General features: G+C 37.6%; 1 protein-coding gene across 1 annotated transcript in view; it reads right to left on the bottom strand.

Moving 5' to 3' along the window:
- The window catches only part of LARS1 (leucyl-tRNA synthetase 1), a 67,182-nt gene that overhangs the window by 8,689 nt on the left and 39,149 nt on the right, over positions 1–19,344 (bottom strand). The window contains exons 23-29 of the mRNA XM_080804494.1: positions 11,532–11,715; positions 10,397–10,487; positions 8,879–9,019; positions 7,728–7,868; positions 7,367–7,477; positions 4,849–4,959; positions 1,627–1,731 (exon numbers count right to left, since the gene is read on the bottom strand). Of these exons, the coding sequence (XP_080660620.1) occupies positions 1,627–1,731; positions 4,849–4,959; positions 7,367–7,477; positions 7,728–7,868; positions 8,879–9,019; positions 10,397–10,487; positions 11,532–11,715 (884 nt within the window). The remainder of the gene's footprint in view (positions 1–1,626; positions 1,732–4,848; positions 4,960–7,366; positions 7,478–7,727; positions 7,869–8,878; positions 9,020–10,396; positions 10,488–11,531; positions 11,716–19,344) is intronic.

Genomic DNA, 19,344 nt, shown 5'->3' with positions numbered 1-19,344 from the left:
CACGAAATGGTCTACGCATTCTTCAGAAAGCCAGCCAAGCACAGGACATGAGTGAGAGAGCACTCTGAAACTCAGGATCAAATGCTCCCACAGCAAATGTTTGAAGAGCAGGAGACTAAATCATTTAAATGTCCACCAAAAACTAAATTCTTTAATTAAAAGTTTTAAGAAAATGGCTTGTGCCATTTTATTATTTTCAATACAAACATAAAATGAAATCCATAATTATTTAACATTGATCTTAAATGTCTCATAGTATTATTCACATCGCCATGTTTACCACTTTCTATAATGAAATCTGGCATCTATCGGTATAAGAGAAAATGAGAATTAGCATAAAAGCCTTCTGCTTGAATAAATAAAGTTCGGAAATTTAGCATTTGAGGATAAAAGACTTCTGCTTAATTTTTTTTTTAATAAAAGACTTTCACTTGAATAAATGAAAAAACTCAGAAATGTAGCACATTGTATATGCCTGATTATAAGATGACGCTCAATATAAGGGGTGCCCATTGTCCCAGTTAAAAAATCTGAAAACTTTTTTGACCTCTAGGAGTATATATGAACATTTAGAAATATAAACAAAATAAATATCTGGGGCGCCTGGGTGGCTCAGTGGGTTAAAGCCTCTGCCTTCGGCTCAGGTCATGATCTCAGGGTCCTGGGATCGAACCCCGCATAGGGATCTCTGCTCCGCAGGGATCCTGCTTCCTCCCCTCTCTCTCTGTCTGCTTCTCTGCCTACTTGTGATCTCTGTCAAATAAATAAATAAAATCTTTAAAAAAAAAAAAACTTAAAAAAAAAATAAATATCTACCAATATCTAGTAATTTATTTAACTCATTTATAATTATATGATATAAAATGCTTATTTAGAAATAACTTTCTTCCACTACCGTATTTCATGGAACAACTTTATCCAAAATCTAAACCTGCATTTTTTAAGTTAAGTGTCTTTATTACAACAAGAACCAGTTTTTTGAGTCCTCTAACAGTTTCCTAGGGCAAATTATCTTTCCTTCTCCCTAAGTTGTCTGAGAGATAGCATTTTTAGAATCTATATATGAAGTGATTGGTGCAGAAAAATGGAATGGGGAGAAACTCCCCAGATAAGTCAAAGCTATTGGTAATGTTTTTAGTTCTTGAGTTGAGTAGAAGATTCATGGGTGTTCATTACATTACTAACTTTAAAACAAAACAAAACAGCGTCAGGCATGGACCTATGATAAGATATGAAGAAAGGATTCTAATTAAGTGAGTTCTGTAAATCTGAGGTATAAACGGGAAGGGAGAAAAAAGAAGCAATTCTTCCATAACATGAGAGGTTTCTAATGCATTTGAATATAAGGTCTCCCCTCATATTTTTAAAAGAGAATTCTGGGAGGAAATATAGACACATACAGTTAGTATTTTATGTATAAAATAATTGATAAATGGAATAAGATAACACTATTTTTTCTTCCTGAAACTTCTATACCCACCTGTTCTGTTTCCCTCCAAAAATATTTTTGATAAGTGTATTTAGCAAAGGTACTAAACACAGACGATGTTTACGAAAAGCTTTATTATAAAATGAAAGAACTGGATTATATTCACTATAGTTAACTAAGTCTTTGGCCCGTCTTACCTCAAGGGAATTGGTCAGGTAGACTATATTCTCCATCAGCACTGCCTGCTCATCAAATTCTAACTGCAAATCCAGAACACGAGGTCCCATCTTCTCCAGATTTTCCTAATAGCCAAAAGTTTTGAAAAACAAAAATCACATTAATGATATGTTGAAAAGAATCCACTTCCTCCAAAGCAATCATTCTTCTCTCAATTGATAAAATCTTCAAATTTGAACAGCTAAAGAAAAGGCCTTGGACTCATGGTTTCCTTATCTGTGTTTGCTTATTAATGAAATTATTGGCTCAGAATAATTATCACTTCAAGTATGATACGATTAAGGCAACACTGAAAAGACTGGAAGGACAAGGTTTTCATTTATAAAAGAAATACGATTTTATCACTGTTTATTTAGAATGAATTAATATGCAAACCCAAAAAATTCACTTTGACAAGGAATTAAACAAATGTACAGAAGTATCTCTTCAGGTAATTAAAAAGAAAAAAATTTTTTTTTAATTTTCTAAGATAACACATCCTAAAGCTAGTTCAGAGAAGAATGAATTAATAATAAACAAAAAAATTTCTACAAATAAAAAAAAATTCTAAGTCTTATGGGTACTGAGATAATCCTGTGGCATATGAAAAACTTCTTTTTTTTTTTTAAGATTTTATTTATTTATTTGACAGACAGAGATCACAAGTAGGCAGAGAGGCAGGCAGAGAGAGAGGAGAAAGCAGGCTCTCCACTGAGCAGAGAGCCCGATGCGGGGCTCGATCCCAGGACCCTGGGATCATGACCTGAGCCGAAGGCAGAGGCTTTTACCCACTGAGGTACCCAGGCGCCCCTGAAAAACAATTTCTAATCTTAATTTTCTTGAACATGAAACAAAATATTTGCCAAACAAAACGTGACCTTCTAGATCCAAGTTCACATGCACAAGTATTGCTAATTACATAGAATGTGCTGCACTTATATGAAAGTGACCTCACATGATTCCTAATATTCCCCCTTCTCATTTACTGTCCAAGTTGTTTCTTTTTCTTTGAAAAAGTCCTAGAAGCCATTTTCTTATTCTCAGATTTAAAAAACACTTTGCAAAGTTTCAAACCATTAATACACCTAGCACGTCCCCAATATTACACAAAAAAAATATTATTGATGAACCAGTTCTAACACTGGTTTTCTTTCTTTTTTTTAAGATTTTATTTATTTGACAGACAGAGACCACAAGTAGGCAGAGAGGCAGGCAGAGAGAAAGGAAGGGAAGCAGGCTGCCCACTGAGCAGAGAGCCCAGGAGACCTCGATCCCAGGACCCTGGGATCATGACCTGAGTCGAAGGCAGAGGCTTTAACCCACTGAGCTACCCAGGCGCCCCCTAACACTAGTTTTCTAAAAGCAGATTCTTGAATCCTGTGTCATTTAACTACAGAACTTTTCAAATCAGTTTCACTGGAATCTGTAAAGTACATCATCAAACTGAATTACCTTTGCAATAAAAAATGAAATATTTTGGGACACCTGGGTGGCTCAGTGGGTTAAGCGTCTGCCTTCGGCTCAGGTCATGATCCAGGGTCCTAGGATCAAGTCCCACATCAGGCTCCTTGTTCAGTGGGGAGCCTGCTTCTCCTTCTCCCTCTGCCCCTCATCGCTGCTTGTGAGCGCTCTTGCTCTCTCTCTCTCTCTCTGACAAATTAATAAGATCTTGGGGGAAAAAACCACAATGAAATATTTTGTTGAATCCACATACTGACAATGGATCTGGCATTCTGACCAATGGCACTAGCTAAAGTAGGGAAGCAATGAATTACGAGGATATCGGCAGATGTGTTATAACTTGATTGGTGTAGGTCAATCCAAGATTCTAAATTATTTCTGAAACTTCAAAGACCATAAGGCTCAGAGAGTTGATTCTGATCTAGGAGAACAAAAAAGCTTTCCTAAGAATACAATTTGCCCTGATATAGGACAAGCTAAAAGTTTTGGTCATCATCAGGCAGGCATCTGTAGACCAGAAGATTCAAGAATGAATCTAAACTACAAGAATAACCACTAACGGGGCGACTGGGCGGCTGAGTTGTCAAGCATCTGCCTTCAGCTCAGGTCTTGATCCCAGGGTCCTGGGATGGAGTGCGGCTTCAGGCTCCCTGCTCAGAGGGAAGCCTGCTTCTCCCTCTCCCACTCCCCTTGCTTGTGTTCCTTCTCTCGTCTCTCTCTGTGTCAAATAAATAAAATCTTAAAAAAAAACCAAAACACTATGTCCCTAGCAGCCTAAAAGACACTAATTTACATTTAAAAAAAAAATTTACTGAGCCTATTTTTTGATGGAAACTATTAAAGTGTGTTAAATATATTATTTAATTTACTTCTCACAGCACTCCTAAAATGTAGGTTCTATTAATTTCCTCATATAGATGAAAAACCACGTGACCCAGAGAATTTAAGAGATTTGTTGAGGGTCTAAAAACTAAGAAGTGACAGACAAAAAGGATTTAGACCAAGATTTGTCTGACCCCAGAGCCTGAGCTCTTACGCAACATATAGCCTTCTTTCTGTTTCTCTAAGAAATCAAATAAATCTGTTTTTTCTATGAAGAAAGCTGAGTCTAATGCAATGATTCTCAATGGGAGAGGTGGGGGTGGGAGCAGATTACGTCCCCAGAGAAATTTAAGAATGACTGAAGAAGTTCTGGTGGTCACAACTTGAGGGGATGAGGAGGACATTCTATGGGCATCTAGTGGGTAGAAGACAAAAACACTGCTAAACATCCTATAATGCACAGGGAGGCCTCCCACCACAGAGAACTACTGGCCCACAATATCAAGAGAACCACTGCTGAGAAACTCTGGTCCAACCACGATAAACAATGTTTATCCTGTTAAGCTGAACCTATACAATGTAGTATCTTCGTTCCAGTACCAGGATCTAATAAAAACACCCCAGTGTAAGCCAAAAGAATATGCCTCCCTGCCGAACAGAAAAGAAGGTAGAACATGAAGAGACTCATTTAGTGAACAATTCTAAATCAGTTTTTCTTCCATAATGCATATTTCCAAATACTCAGCAATTTTACAGATAAGCCCCCCAAATGATCACTCATTTCTCACAACTAGTGATCGAAAAGTACTGTTTTTAGCAGATTTCCTGGGGGAGACTATATCCAAAGTTTTCCCCTCCCGCCCACTATGCTATCTAATCATTACTCGCAGAGTAACAGCCGCACGAAGTCCATAGCTTACCTTAATCATGGCAACAAACGGCATCACTTTCTTCATGTATTTCTTCAACTCTGGCAAATTGCCCAGTTCACTAGCAATGACTTTGTTATCAGGCAATTTTCCACTGTTGGCCTAAAAAAAAAAATATTGGGGAAGAACGTGGAGAAAAATATTTTAAAGATAACGCACAATAGTAGATGTGCCCTTAGGAAGTTAGCCAGACACAGAATGGTGGCCTCGACCAGTCCGATAGAAAACAGTAGAAAAGGGAGCAGCCCCATGCATCCTAGGGAAGTGAAAGGTGAACGTGTAATACAGAAGGGAGTCTCCCATTTCCTCTAAAGTTAAAATATAAATGTTCTTTATGGCAAAGGAGGAAATGGGGCATCCTGTTGAATATTTAATTTTTTCTTACACTAAGAACACATCTAGGATTGTAACATTAGATCTTATCGGGTAAGAAAACAAAATAGTCTTATAGAGATCTTGTTTGTCTCCAAACTTGTAAAAACACTCACTAGTCATATCAAAATGGCAACTGTGTAACTATCATACAAGATTTATAGAATGTCTGCTTTTGAATACTCTTCCTTATAAAACTGTTACCACAAATGTGGGGGAAAAAAAAGTCTCTGGCTGGCTATCTACCTGTTAAAAATAGTATCACTTCTATCTAGCCACAAATAAATGCCTGTATCATGTATCATTAATATGCACAGAGTCCCAAATGTGCTGCCTGAATTTAAATTCATTTCTGCAAACACAACTGTCCCCTTCGACAGAGTGAAAAATGAAGCAAGTGACCTTCTCAGAATTTTGGGTGACTTATTTTCTCCCTATAAAAGCGTGGCATCGAAGCCAAAGGTTGGGAATGAATCTAAATGAAAAGTAATGTATAGTAAGATTTCCAGTCAACGTTTACTTTTAATTCTTTTACTAAAGTACACTGGGAAAATATTTTCTCCACTTACCAATGTGCTGCTTTAAAATATATATGAAAGAGAGAAGAACATAGGAAACACTCCTTCCCCTTATATCACCAAAAAGGTGCCACATACAACTTAAGAATATCCTCCTTGATCACAAACTAACATTCTTTCTGTTCTTTTGGATGAAAGCAAACAAAAATTTAAAAGAACGCTGATCATTCCAAATAATGCCAGAAGATGATATTACTTTGAAACCATTATCTAGTAAATAAATACTAAAAAAAAACTATAACTTCTAAAAGAACAGCAGTTTTTAATAAAAGATGCATTTTTAAATATCTGGGACATACATTCTATATTTGGTTCTCCTACTGTTTCCTTGAAAATGCTGTTACAAATATGTAACCCACAAAGGCATGATATCATTTTTCTACCCACAAAAGCGGCTTTTACTTTTTCACTTGCCATAAGTCAAAATCTGTAAGCAATTCTAAGGACTAAATTCTATTTCTTTCTTTCTTTTTTTTAAAATTTACTTATTTGAGAGAGAGAGAGCATGAGAAGGGGGAGCTGAGAGGGAGGGAGAAGCAGGCTCCCACTGAGCAGGGAGCCTGATACAGGGCTCAATCCCAGGACCCTGGGATCACGACCTGAGTCGAAGGCAGACACTTAACCAACTGAGCATGCAAGTGCCTCTAAATTCTATTTCTATTATATACAATCAAATGAGGAGGTAGCTTTCCATAAAAATAAGCTCACAAGGAATACAAAAACACTTACTCTTCTCTTTCCATTAAATTTCCAAGTGTAAAAGTTTTTGAGTATTTTTTAATTAACTATGAAAACTTCTGAAAGAAAATTTAAATAAAGTTCTCAAAAATCAAAGCTAAGGATTTTCCCTTCAGTTATCACTTTATGCTTTGCCCATAATTTCTGTTTTTTCTCTCTCTCCTCTTCTTTCAGTGCACCTTAACAATTTGTGTCTATCAGTAACTCTTAAAAACCTGAGCAAAAATTTCACAACATATACTTTGTTTCCATATTTTGAATGTGGAAAAAAAGGTAGATGGATTTTTTTCTTCAGGAAAACTTAGAACTATGCTTAAGTATTGTGTTTCCTTTAAACACAACAATCATATTTAACAGCTACTTACCTGACAGAGCCAAAAACATTGAGCTCTCCATTTCTATGGGTAATTATTAAACTGACCATTTTGTTTTAAATTACTCAAAAGCCAAGTTTCAATTTTTTGAAATATAATGAGGTGAAGGCTTCATGAATCCCAGTGTTCAAGTCAGAACAAACCCAAAGGCAAACTCAGTTCTCTTGCTTCACGATTTCGACCACATATGAGAAAGTCCCACACCTTTTAATTACATGGGACTAGATCCACTATATTTTTGTATGGAAGTTTCAGAAATGATAAAAAAGACGGCAACTTTTACAGTAACCATTTCACAGCCAGCACAGCTAACAAAAAAACAGTCCATGTCTAAGAGTAATTCTACAAAGTTGCCCGTGTCCTCTAAGACATTGACAACATCCTAAAAACAACAACAGCACAGGCAGCACACAACAACATGGGCGGAACGGCTGCTGTGAGCATCACCTCAAAGTGATTCCGCAGCACAGACAGGGTGGTATGTTGCCAAGAAGGATAGTTCTTTGCCACGTAGATGGTGCAATGTGAAGGTTTCTGAGGTGGCTGCTTGTCAGTCTTCTACAGGGCAAAAGAAAGGGAAAAAACATTTTATCACTCTTGTATACACCAAAAATGAAAGATCCCTCTCCTGGCATAAACCACTATTGTCTTTAACATTAAAAAGCATACACATCCTACAAAAGTGCATTAGCAGTGAAGAGAGCCCGACACATGTGAATGACAGTTGTCTTAATTTTCATTACTAGTAAGTGTTACCTGACTAATCACTTTAAAGCAACAACCTTTAAAAAAAAAAAAATGCCTTCACCTTCCCCTTAGCTGGCATCATATAGTTCTTGAGTCGTAATCTAAGGTCATGTGCTACTTCCATGAGATACTGTGAGGAACGTATCAAGGCTTCATCCACGGGACCTGCCAGAGGCCATGAAGCATTCATAATGGAGTCAGGCTTTAAGGGGAAAAGAAAAAAAAAGTTCAGTGGGCTCAAAGCCACGCAACTATTTTATGGTTCATGATTACAGTTCCATACCAAGTCTACCATCTGTAATTGTGCTCAGAGTTCAAACCTGACTACCCATAACACACTTCCACAGCCCCTGATCTAATGTTCCCTAGAATTCAAGCTGTGAAGTCTGACTCTACATTCCTAATTAGCATCCATTTGTACAAGCATATTAATACCCACACACATATGCTCACTTTCAAAGAAAATTATGTAATGCTAATTTGCCTAAATTTAATCATTATTACATAAATTATATACACTCAGTTTTTATCCTATTAATACATCCAGTATTGAAAGTATAGCTATTCGGTATATGCATCACAAGCACATTTTTACAGTGTTCATGTGTTAAAAAATACAAAAGAGCCTGGCTAATAAAGATGAAAAGAAATTATTAAACCAGCCAATCTGTTTATCTGCAACCCTAGGAAAAATAATTGCATTTATCCTCACAGTAAGGATGCTAATATAATATCCCTGAATATGCAGCCCTACATATGCCAAAAATTTTATATAAAACAAAAATATATGCAAATATACACTTCCATCTTTGCTTATAAGCTGCTCCTAACAGTCGTTTATATCTCTCTCAATATTTTCACCTTTATAACAGTTGGAAAACAGTTATATAGTATTCAAATCAAATGTATTTTTTAAATATATTCAAATGTATTTTAACATTTTCTAACAAAAATTAGGTGATAAACAAAATGCAGTCATGTGGTTTTAAAATACTTCCACCGTGTGTATATAAATAAAGACACACACTCGATATGTCCATCTAAACAGGAGGTAGCTTCAGTGCAACCTGTTATAATAATTAGGAGATGATGGATCCAACATTACTCCTGAAATATCTTTTTCAGTCTTTTCCCCTTAAGTAACATTATTACTGTATTTATTTAATAATGCCAAATCAAACAGCCCACAATATCTCAACCACATATAGGTACCTTTCCTAGGAGTGTCCAGATGTGCTCACACAAGTGTGGGCAGAACGGAGCCAAGAGAAGTGTCTGAACTTCAATAAAGCGGAACACAAGGTCTCTGTGCATCCCTTCTATGGCCAATTCACGGTATTTATCTTTCGCAGCCTACAAGATTTGAAATTATTTGCCATTTTTTCTCCCCATACTTCTTTAAAATAAAATTAAAAGAAAAAAATCCAGTGCCTCTATTTTAATGCATTTTTAAGCTTTTAGTCTTTCAAAATTCCATAATGAATTCTCATAAAGGTTTTACTTCATTTTTTTTAAGTAATCTCTACACCCAATGTGGGGCTCAAATCTACAACCTCAAGATCAAGAGTCAAAAGCTCTACCAACTGGGCTAGCCAGGTCCCCGGTTTTTCATTTTTAACAACTTGCAATTAAATGCATCTCAATCCTTGTCAACGGATATTATGGTTTTATATTAATGACTCTCAAGAAAAATTTTTTAAGAAGACATTTTCTTTTCTTTTTTTTTTTTTTAAGATTATATTTATTTATTTGACAGAGAGATCACAAATAGGCAGAGAGGCAGGCGGGGGGAAGGGGGGAGGGAAGCAGTCCCCCTGCTGAGTGGAGAGCCCCATGTGGGGCTCTATCCCAGGACCCTGAGATCATGACCGAAGCCAGAAGCAGAGGCTCAACCCACTGAGCCACCCAGGTGCCCCAAGAAGACATTTTCTAACAGACATAAAAGTTGTGTATTAAGGGCTGACGATACCCTCAACAGCCTATAAGAAAAATATTAAGTATCGAAAAAGGCTATAAATAGGACAATTGCTATGTTCAGCACTTATCCTTATTTAACCACATCTATGAAAACCAAGTTACATAAATCCCAATGTGATATTTTACAAAACTGATTGAGGAAACCTACATTTTTAAGCCCTTGAACTGCCAAACTAGAGGAAACACTGACACCTTGTGGAAAACATCAGAAAATGCTTGATTTCAAACTAGGGGTAATCAATTACAATTTTGCCTTATGTTTTTTCAATTTAAAAATGTTCTCCTGGGGGCACCTGGGTGGCTCAGTCCATTAGGCGTCTGCCTTCAGCTCAGTCATGATCCCAGGGTCCTTGGATAGAGCCCCGTGTCTGGCTCCCTGCTCAGGAGGGAGCCCCTGCTTCTCGCTCTTCCTTCTCCCACTCCCCATTTGGGTTCTCTCTGTCAAATGAATGGATAAAATCTTTGAAAAATAAAAAAATAAAAATGTTCTCCTGCAAAATGCGGCTGACTTTTAGATTTAACCTCTTTACTGACTCACAGCTGAACTAGAAACCGAAATATTTATATTAAATAAATACAACAGAGAATCAAAGAAAATTATTTAAAATCACAATTCACTGAATAATTTAAAAACCGCTTGGCAATATTTTCAGTCTCCACTTTAGATGAATTAACATTATAGCAGAGGGAAAAAGGGTGAAATACATCATAGCCACACTGATGTACTTTATAGCCACTAAAAGAAGAGCCTACCTGAAACTCAAAAAACCCTGTTTTCAAAGCTTCTTTAAACATCATCTTTTCATAATTTTGATCTGTTTTTATAATTCCTGCATTCATCTCACTATAGAATAGGGAAAAAAAGGTTACTGAGTTTAAATGCAAGTACACAAAGATATAAAAAACTGCCACATATACTAGTCAACAGTAAAAGAGGAACTCCTGAAACATTTAAGACTGCTCAACCACAAAACCACTTAACCACAACACAGTTAACAATGTTCTTGCCTAAAAATTTCTGGATGGAAACTTTATTAGGAAGCCCAAAATGCAAAATGAAAACAGCTTAACAAAGGTGGTCAAGTTTACTTGCTGCATTTAAATAAGTGACATTGAATATTAAAAAAATCTTCTCTTGCTACCAAAGGCCCTTCATAATTTAGCCTAATTTGGCCCCAAATGTGTCTGACCTACTCTACCCTCCATATACTGTACCCCAAATAAATATCACCTCTTTCCACGGCTTTCTCCTCTCCCTGTAAAAATCCATTCTTCAAGAAAACCAGAATGCACATGCCATCTCCTGTGAATTCCCTCCATCCCTATAACTACACTTGCATTGGGTTCAATGAGTGATTTCTTCTGCTGAACTAGAGTGAAGGATCAAGTCCCATTCATTGTTGTAACAGTTCTTAAGATGGCTCCTGATACAAAGATGATGATAAGTGTTTTTTAAAAGAAAAAAATTGGCATTTCTCTTTTTCTTCGAATCTATTTTTCAATTAACCATTCTATCCTTCTCTAATGCAGGAGAGCATGGTAAAGTAGTTATGAGCAAGGGCTTTGGAGAAAGAAGCAAATTCATAACCCCCAACTGAAATTACTAGCTTTGAGGCATTTAATAAAATATTTAATTTTTCTAAGCTTCAATTTCTTTAACTATAAAATAGGGCGAATAATAGCTTTATCATATAAGCTGTGAAGCTAAAAATCAGATAATGGGTGCAAAGTGCTTAGCAGAGCACCTAGAACAAATAAAATGAATGGTAATGAATAGCAGCTATTATTAACATCTAATTTATTTTAGGAGGAAAGGAAAAAAGAAAACTTAAAAATGCAGGAGGACTAGGCAACTCTAAAGAACCATGGGCTGGAGTCGACAGACTACCTGGCAAAAACTCTGTCATTGAAGGTGCTGGCAGGCCCACTTCTCAGGCTGTCCCAGTTGGCCACCATTTCTTTTACCCACTCCACCCAGGTGTACAGACGGAGGATCCCTGCATCGGCCATGGCCTCCACAAAGTTAGCATCTTCAACAGTGTCACCAGCATCAGCCAGAGCCAAACGCATTCCTGGAGGAGGAGGAGGAGGAGGACAACGAAGCAGAAGAAGAACAAGAAGAGGGTGATCAAGTACTGATTTTAAAATGTGGTTAGTGACTATCAACGATGTGTCCAACCAGGTATACTGCAAAACCTACATCGAAATTAAGAAATAGCAGATGCTTTACAGGACTGCCATGGATCAACAACAAAAATAAGAGCCACCAAAAGTAGGATCCACAGAGTTGTTCAAATCTGGGAATCACCTACATACTGATTTGCATACACTTAGCATCAAAATGTGTTTCTTCCAGGCAACTGGTTGAGTTAATGAGATAAAGTGGTCCTGAATGAAGGAGAGTAAGAAAATGATAAACTGGAAATACAGACCCTATCAACATCTCAGCCTCATTTAGAGGCAGCAAAATATTTTAATGCATGAGAGAACATACTGGTGCCTTACATATACAAAAATATATTTAATTTCTTCTTTCTAAAAGCAGGTACTGCTAAGTGTTCTAACAAAACTGTACTTTTGTAACCAAAATCTTCCATTCTAAAATATTGAAAAAGAAAACATTAATAAGAGCCTTATTAAATTACAAGACACCCTTACAAAGGGACACTATATTAGGGCAAAGGAGTGTGGAAAACTCTTTACATTTCAATATGGAGTGATCTCAAATATGAACTGTTAAGTGATAAAGGAAAAGTTCAGAAGAGTGTATTGTTTTCTACCATCTGCGCCTAAAGGGGGGAGATGAGAACATGTAACATTAAGTTATGGATGGATTAAATATGCTTTACGCAAGAAGCTCAAAACATTTCATATGTTTTTACTTGAAATAATTTTATACTTAAAGAAAAGGTCCAAAGACAGGAAGAAAGCAGACATAAATGATTTAACAGTCTTCTCTAATGTTAACAACTTACATAACCATGGTTTCAAAACCAGAAACTAACATTAGTACAATACTATTAACTAAACTATAGACCTTATTCAAATTTCACCAGTTTCTCTTCTAATTCCTATTTCTTTTTTTTTTTTTTTTTTAAGATTTTGTTTATTTGACAGAGATCACAAGTAGGCAGAGAGGCAGGCAGAGAGAGAGGAAGGGAAGCAGGCTCCCTGCTGAGCAGAGAGCCCGATGCGGGGCTCGATCCCAGGACCCTGAGATCATGACCTGAGCCGAAGGCAGAGGCTTAACCCACTGAGCCACCCAGGCGCCCCTAATTCCTATTTCTGTTGCAAGATCCAATCCAGAAAACTACACTGCATTTAATCATTTTATCTTCTTGGTCTCCTCAAATCTGTGACAGTTCCTCAGTCTTTGTCTTTCAGGACCTTGACATTTTTGAGGAGTACTAGTCAGTTATTTAACAGAATTTCTCCAAACTTGGTTTGTCTCATGTTTTCTCATGATTAGACTTGAGCCTATGAACCTCCGGCAAGAATATCACTAAAGTGATGCTGTGTGTCCTCTCAGGACATCACTATCAGGGAGGTGCATGACATTCATATGACTTATTACTGGTGTTGCAAGCTTTCGTCACTTGGGTAGTCTGTCAAGTTTTCTCAACTGTAAACAGTTTTTCCTTTTGTGATTAAAAAAAATCTTGGCAGAAATACTCTGAGAATATACAAACATCTTGTTTCTTCCAGAAATATACACCCATTGATTTTGGCAACCATTGACAGATCTCGCCTGTAACAATTATTTGTGATTTCTGCCTAATGGTGATTTTGTATTTCAGTCAATCTTCATACATTTATTAATATGAATTCTTCTGAAAGGAAAAGCTGTCCCTACACCCCCACTTATTCATTTATTCAACTATTATTTAGATCAGTATGAACTCACAAATATTCAACCTATTCACTGGGTTACAATCCAACACTACCATTTATTCCTTAAATTGTTCTAGCTTGGAAAATTGAGAGCTCCTTCCAGTTAGCTCCTGTACCTTTTTTTTTTTTTTTTTAATCACTGAGTGCTCATCACAACAAGTACATTCCTTAATCCACATCATCTATTTTGCCCATCCCCTCACCCACTCCCCTCTGGTAACCATCAGTTTGTTCTCTATTGTTAAGAGTCTCTTATGTCTTCTTTTCCCCTGTCATTTTCCACAGCCCCCTCCCCTGTCATATAGTCATCTGTTTTTTTTTTTTTAATTGACAGTTTTTCCCCCTCATTTTTTTTTTAAGATTTTATTTATTTATTTATTTGACAGACAGAGATCACAAGTAGGCAGAGAGGCAGGCAGAGACAGAGAGAGGGGGAAGCAGGCTCCCTGCTGAGCAGAGAACCCGATGTGGGGCTTGATCCCAGGACTCTGGGATCATGACCTGAGCCGAAGGCAGAGGCTTTAACCCACTGAGCCACCCAGGCGCCCCTGTTTTGTTTCTTAAATTCCACATGAATAAAATCATATGGTAATTGTCTTTCTCTGACTTACTTCACTTAGTATTATACTCTCTAGCTCTATCCACGCAGTTGCAAAAGGCAAGATTTCATTCTTTTTATGGCTGAAAAATATTCCAGTGTGCATGTGTATATACATACATCTTCTTTATCCGTTCATCAATCAATGGACACCTGGACTGCTACCATATCTTGGCTATTGTAAACAATGCTGCTATAAATATAGGGGTGCATGTATCCCTTCGAATTTAGTGTTTTTATGTTTTGGGGGTAAATACCCAGTAACATGATTACTGGATCATATGGTAGTTTGATTTTTAACTTTTGAGGACCCTCCATACTGTCTTCCACAGTGGGTGCACCACTTTCCATTCCCACCAACAGTAATACGAGAGTTCCTTTTTCTCCACATCCTCACCAACACCTGTTGTTCCTTGTGTTTTCGATTTTAGCCATTCTGACAGGTGTAGGTGGTATCTCATTGTTTTGATTTGCATTTCCCTGATGATGAGTGATGGTGAGCATCTCTTCATGTGTCTGTTGGCCATCTGGATGTTTTCTTTGAAGCAATGTGTGTTCATATTTTTTGCCCATTTTCTAATTGGATTATTTGTTTCTTGGTGTTGAGTTCTATAGGTTCTTTATGTATTTTGAATATTAACCCTTTATTAGGTATATGATTAGCAAGTATCTTGTCCCATTCTGTAGGTTACCATTTAGTTTTCTGGGTTGTTTCCTTCTTTGTGCAGAAACTTTTTATTTTTATTTTGATGTAGTCCCAATAGTTTATTTTTGTTTCTCTTGCTTTGGGGAATCTCTCTAGAAAAAATTTGCTATGGCCAATGTCAGAGAAATTACTGCCTATGCTCTTTTCTAAGATCTTTATGATTCAAGATCTCACGTTTAGGTCTTTAATCCATTTTTTTATTAAATCCATTTTTTATTAAATCCATTAATTTATTTTTGTGTATGGTGTAAGAAAGTGGTCCAGTTTCATTCTTTTGCATGCTGCTATTCAATTTTCCCAACACCATTTGTTTAAGAGGCTATCTTTTTCCCACTGGATAGTCTTTCTTGCCTTTAGAAAATTAAATGACCATATAATGTTGCATTCATTTCTGGGTTTCCTATTCTTTTCCATCGATCTATATACTTATTTTTGTGCCAGTACCATGATCTTTTGATTACTCTGTAAGCTCTGTAATAGAACTTGAAGTCCAGAATTGTGATGCCTCCACCTTTGCTTTTTTCAAGGTTGTTTTGGCTACTGGGGGGTCTTTTGTGGCTCTAGAAACTTTAGGATTGTTTGTTCTAGCTCTGTGAAAAATGCCGTTGGTGTTTTGATAGGGAACGCACTAAATGTGTAGATTTCCAATCTATGAGCATGGAATATCTTTCCATTTCCTCCTGCAATCTTCAATTTCCTTCATCAGTTTTCAGAGTACAGGTCTCCTACTTCTTTGGTTAGGTTTATTCCTAGGTATCTTATTATTTTGGGTGCAATTGTAAATGAGATTGTTTTTTTAACTTCTCTTCCCGCTGGTTCATTACTCATATATAGAAACACAACAGACTTCTGTACATATCTTTTGTATCCTGAGACTTTACTTTGTGTATCAGTTCTAGCAATTTCTTGGTGGAGTCTTTCAGGTTATCTATATGCAGTACCACGTCATCTACAAGTTGTGTGACTGCTGTGGCTAGGACTTCCAGTACTCTATTGAATAAAAGTGGTGAGAGTGGACATCCTTGCATAATTTCTGACCTTACAGGGAAAGGCTCTCAGCTTTTCACCATTAAGGATGACGTCAGCTGTGGATTTTTAATTTAAGACCTTTATTATGTGGAGGTATGTTCCCTCTAAACCTACTTTGTTCAAAGTTTTTATCATGAATGGATGTTGTACTTGTCAAATGCTTTTTCTGCATCTACTGAAACAATCATATGGTTCTTACCCTTTCTCTTACTGATATATCATGTTGATTGATTTGTGAATACTGAACCAATCTTGCAACCCAGGAATAAATCCCGCTTGATCATGGTGAATATTTTTTTGTTTTTGTTTTTACTATATTGTTGGAATCAGTTTGCTAATATTTTGTTGAGGACTTTTGCATCTATATTCATCAAGAGATACTAGCCTTTCGTTCTCTTTTTTGTGGTGTTTTTATCTGGTTTTGGTATCAGACTAATGTTGGCCTTATAGAATAAATTTGGAAGATGTTCTGCCTTCTCTGTTTTTCAGAATAGTGTAAGAAGAATAGGTATTAACTCTTCTTTAAATGTTTGGTAGAGGGGCGCCTGGCTGGCTCAGCCAGTGGACCATGTGCCTCTTGATCTCAGGATTCTGAGTTTGAGCTCCACACTGGGTACAGAAATCACTTAAAAATAAAATCGATCAGTCAATCAATCAACATTTGGTAGAATTCACCCATGAAGACATCTGGTTCTGGACTTAAAGCTTGTTGGGAGTTTTTTGATTACTGATTCAATTTCTTTGCTCGTAATCAAATATTCTATTTCTTCCTGTTTCAGTTTGGGGGGGTTATATGTTTGTAGGAATTTATCCATTTCTTTTAGGTTATCCAATTTGTTGGCATACAGTTTTTCATAATATTCTAATTGTTTCTGGTGTTTGTTCTTATTTTTCCTCTCTCATTTGTGATTTTATTTGGGCCTTTTCTCTTTTTTTGATGAGTATGACAGAGGTTTATCAATTTTATTGATTTTTTTTTTCAAAGAACCAGCTCCTGGTTTCATTATCTGTTCTACTGTTTTTTTAGTTTCTATATCATTAATTTCTGTTCTAATATTTATTTTTTCCTTTCTTTTGCTGGTTTTAGGTTTTTTCTTTTTCTAGCTCCTTTGGGTGTAAGGTCAAGTTGGTTATGGGAGATTTTTCTTGCTGCTTTTTTCTTTTTAAGATTTTATTTATTTGACAGAGAGATACAGAGAGAGAGGCCAAGTACGTAGAATAGCAGGCAGAGAGAGTGGGAGAAGCAGGCTCTCTGCTGAGCAGGGAGCCCAACATGGGGCTCAATACCAGGGCTCTGGGATCATGATCTGAGCTGAAAGCAGCCACTTTTAACTGACTGAGCCACCCAGGCGCCCCAGATTTTTCTTGCTTTTTTTTTTTTTTTTTAAAGACTTTATTTATTTATTTGACAGAGAGAGATCACAAGTAGGTAGAGAGGCAGGCAGAATGAGAAGGAGGAAGCAGGCTCGCCACTGAGCAGAGAGCCCGATGTGGGGCTCGATCCCAGGACCCCAGGATCATGACCTGAGCTGAAGGCAGAGGCTTTAACCCACTGAGCCACCCAGGCACCCCTTTTTCTTGCTTCTTGAGGTAGGCCTGTATTGCTATAAATTTCCCTCTTAGAACCACTTTTGCTGTGTCCCAAAGGTTCTGAACCATTGTTTTCATGTACTTTTTAACTTTTTTTTAAAAAGATTTTATTTATTTATTTGACAGAGAAAGAATGTGTGATGAGGGGCGCCTGGGTGGCTCAGTGGGTTAAGCCTCTGCCTTCGGCTCAGGTCATGATCCCAGAGTCCTGGGATCGAGCCCCGCATCAGGCTCTCTGCTCAGCAGGGAGCCTCCTTCCTCCTCTCTCTCTGCCTGCCTCTCTGCCTACTTGTGATCTGTCTGTCAAATAAATAAATGGAATCTTTAAAAAAAAAAAAAAACCTATTAAAAAAATAATAAAATCTATTTTGTCCGCTATAAGAATTGCTACTCTGGCTTTCTTTTGACATCCATTTGCATGACATACGTTTCTGCATCCTCTCACTTTCAATCTGCAGGTGTCTTTAGGTCTAAAATGAGTCTCTTGTAAGAGCACCTGGCTGGCTCTGCTGGTAGAGTATGCAACTCTTGATCTCAGGGTTGTGAGTTCAAGCCCCATGCCATTCTTATTTAAAAATAAGCCCCATGCCATTCTTATTTAAAAATACAAATGTTATTGGGTGCCTGGGTGGCTCAGTGGGTTACGCTGCTGCCTTCGGCTCAGGTCATGATCTCAGGGTCCTGGGATCGAGTCCTGCATCAGGCTCTCTGTTCAGCGGGGAGCCTGCTTCCCCCACCTCTCTCTGCCTGCCTCTCTGCCTTTTTGTGATCTCTGTCTGTCAAATAAATAAATAAAATCTTTTAAAAAAAATACAAATGTTATTAACGTTTGATGGAGCCACGGAGTTTCCTAAGTCTATTCTCATTTTGTATAATTCTTTTTTTCTCTTTTTCAGTTTAATTACTTTACATTACTGTCTTCTAGGCCATTAACTCATTTTTCTGCTTCTTCCAACCTGCTGTTCATTCCATCAAGCACCTTTCTCATTTTGTCTATTAAGCCCTTTTTCTCTGTTATGTTATTCCTTATCTCTGTGTTAATGGTCTCAGGAAGATCCTCCACTCTTTTCTCAAGTCCAGTGAGTATCCTTATGACCACTGCTTCAAATTCTCTATCACGCATGTGACTTATATCTGTTTCACTTAGACCTCCAGCCATGGCATTGTCCTGTTCTTTCATTTGAGACAAATTTCTCTGTCTTCTCATGTTGTCTAAATCTCTATGCCTACGTTAGGAAAGTCAGCTATGTCCCCGGTTCTTGAGGGTGATGGCCTTATGATGAGGAGGTTCTATAGTGCCCTACTGTGTAGTATCCCATTCCCCAGGGCCTGGCACTCCTAGGACGGTCTCCAATGTGCTACATATGCTATTTTCTCCTGGCCACTTTATCCTTCAGACCAGTGGTTTGCAAAGGCTCTCTTCGCTTGTTATGAGCAATTTGGTCCCTGGCCTGAAAGTGGTGCCATTTTAAATAGGTGTGCTCTGGCCACTTGTGAAATGAGATCTGTCACTGCCAGAACCAAGGCCACATCAAACTCTTAGGTTGAGAAACACAGTGTGGGCAGGGGTTTGAGCTGGTCTTCTGGGAATGGGAGCCCACCAAGCTGGGACTGAGGCAAGCACAACTGGGAGGAGTGGTTTTACTAGAGCATGGAGGAGTGGGACTTGGTGTAAGCAAGTTAGATGGCAAGTGTTAGCACTGTGCTGCTTCCGCAGGGGCCCCTATGCATATGTTAAAGGATGGGGAAGGGAAATGGCACCTGCCAATTCCTTTGTTCCTAAAGGGGTCTCTCCGTGAACACAGCCTCTCTGTGACATACTCTGAGATGAGCAACTAACCTCCCTACTGTGTGCTCCAGGCACTCTTCAGATCACCTTCCATGCTG

The sequence above is a fragment of the Martes martes genome, assembly GCF_963455335.1.
Source record: "Martes martes genome assembly, chromosome: 5".
Classification (NCBI taxonomy): Eukaryota; Metazoa; Chordata; class Mammalia; order Carnivora; family Mustelidae; genus Martes; species Martes martes.
The sequence above is the reverse complement of the archived record's forward strand: the minus strand, read 5'-3'. Positions and strand labels throughout refer to the sequence as shown.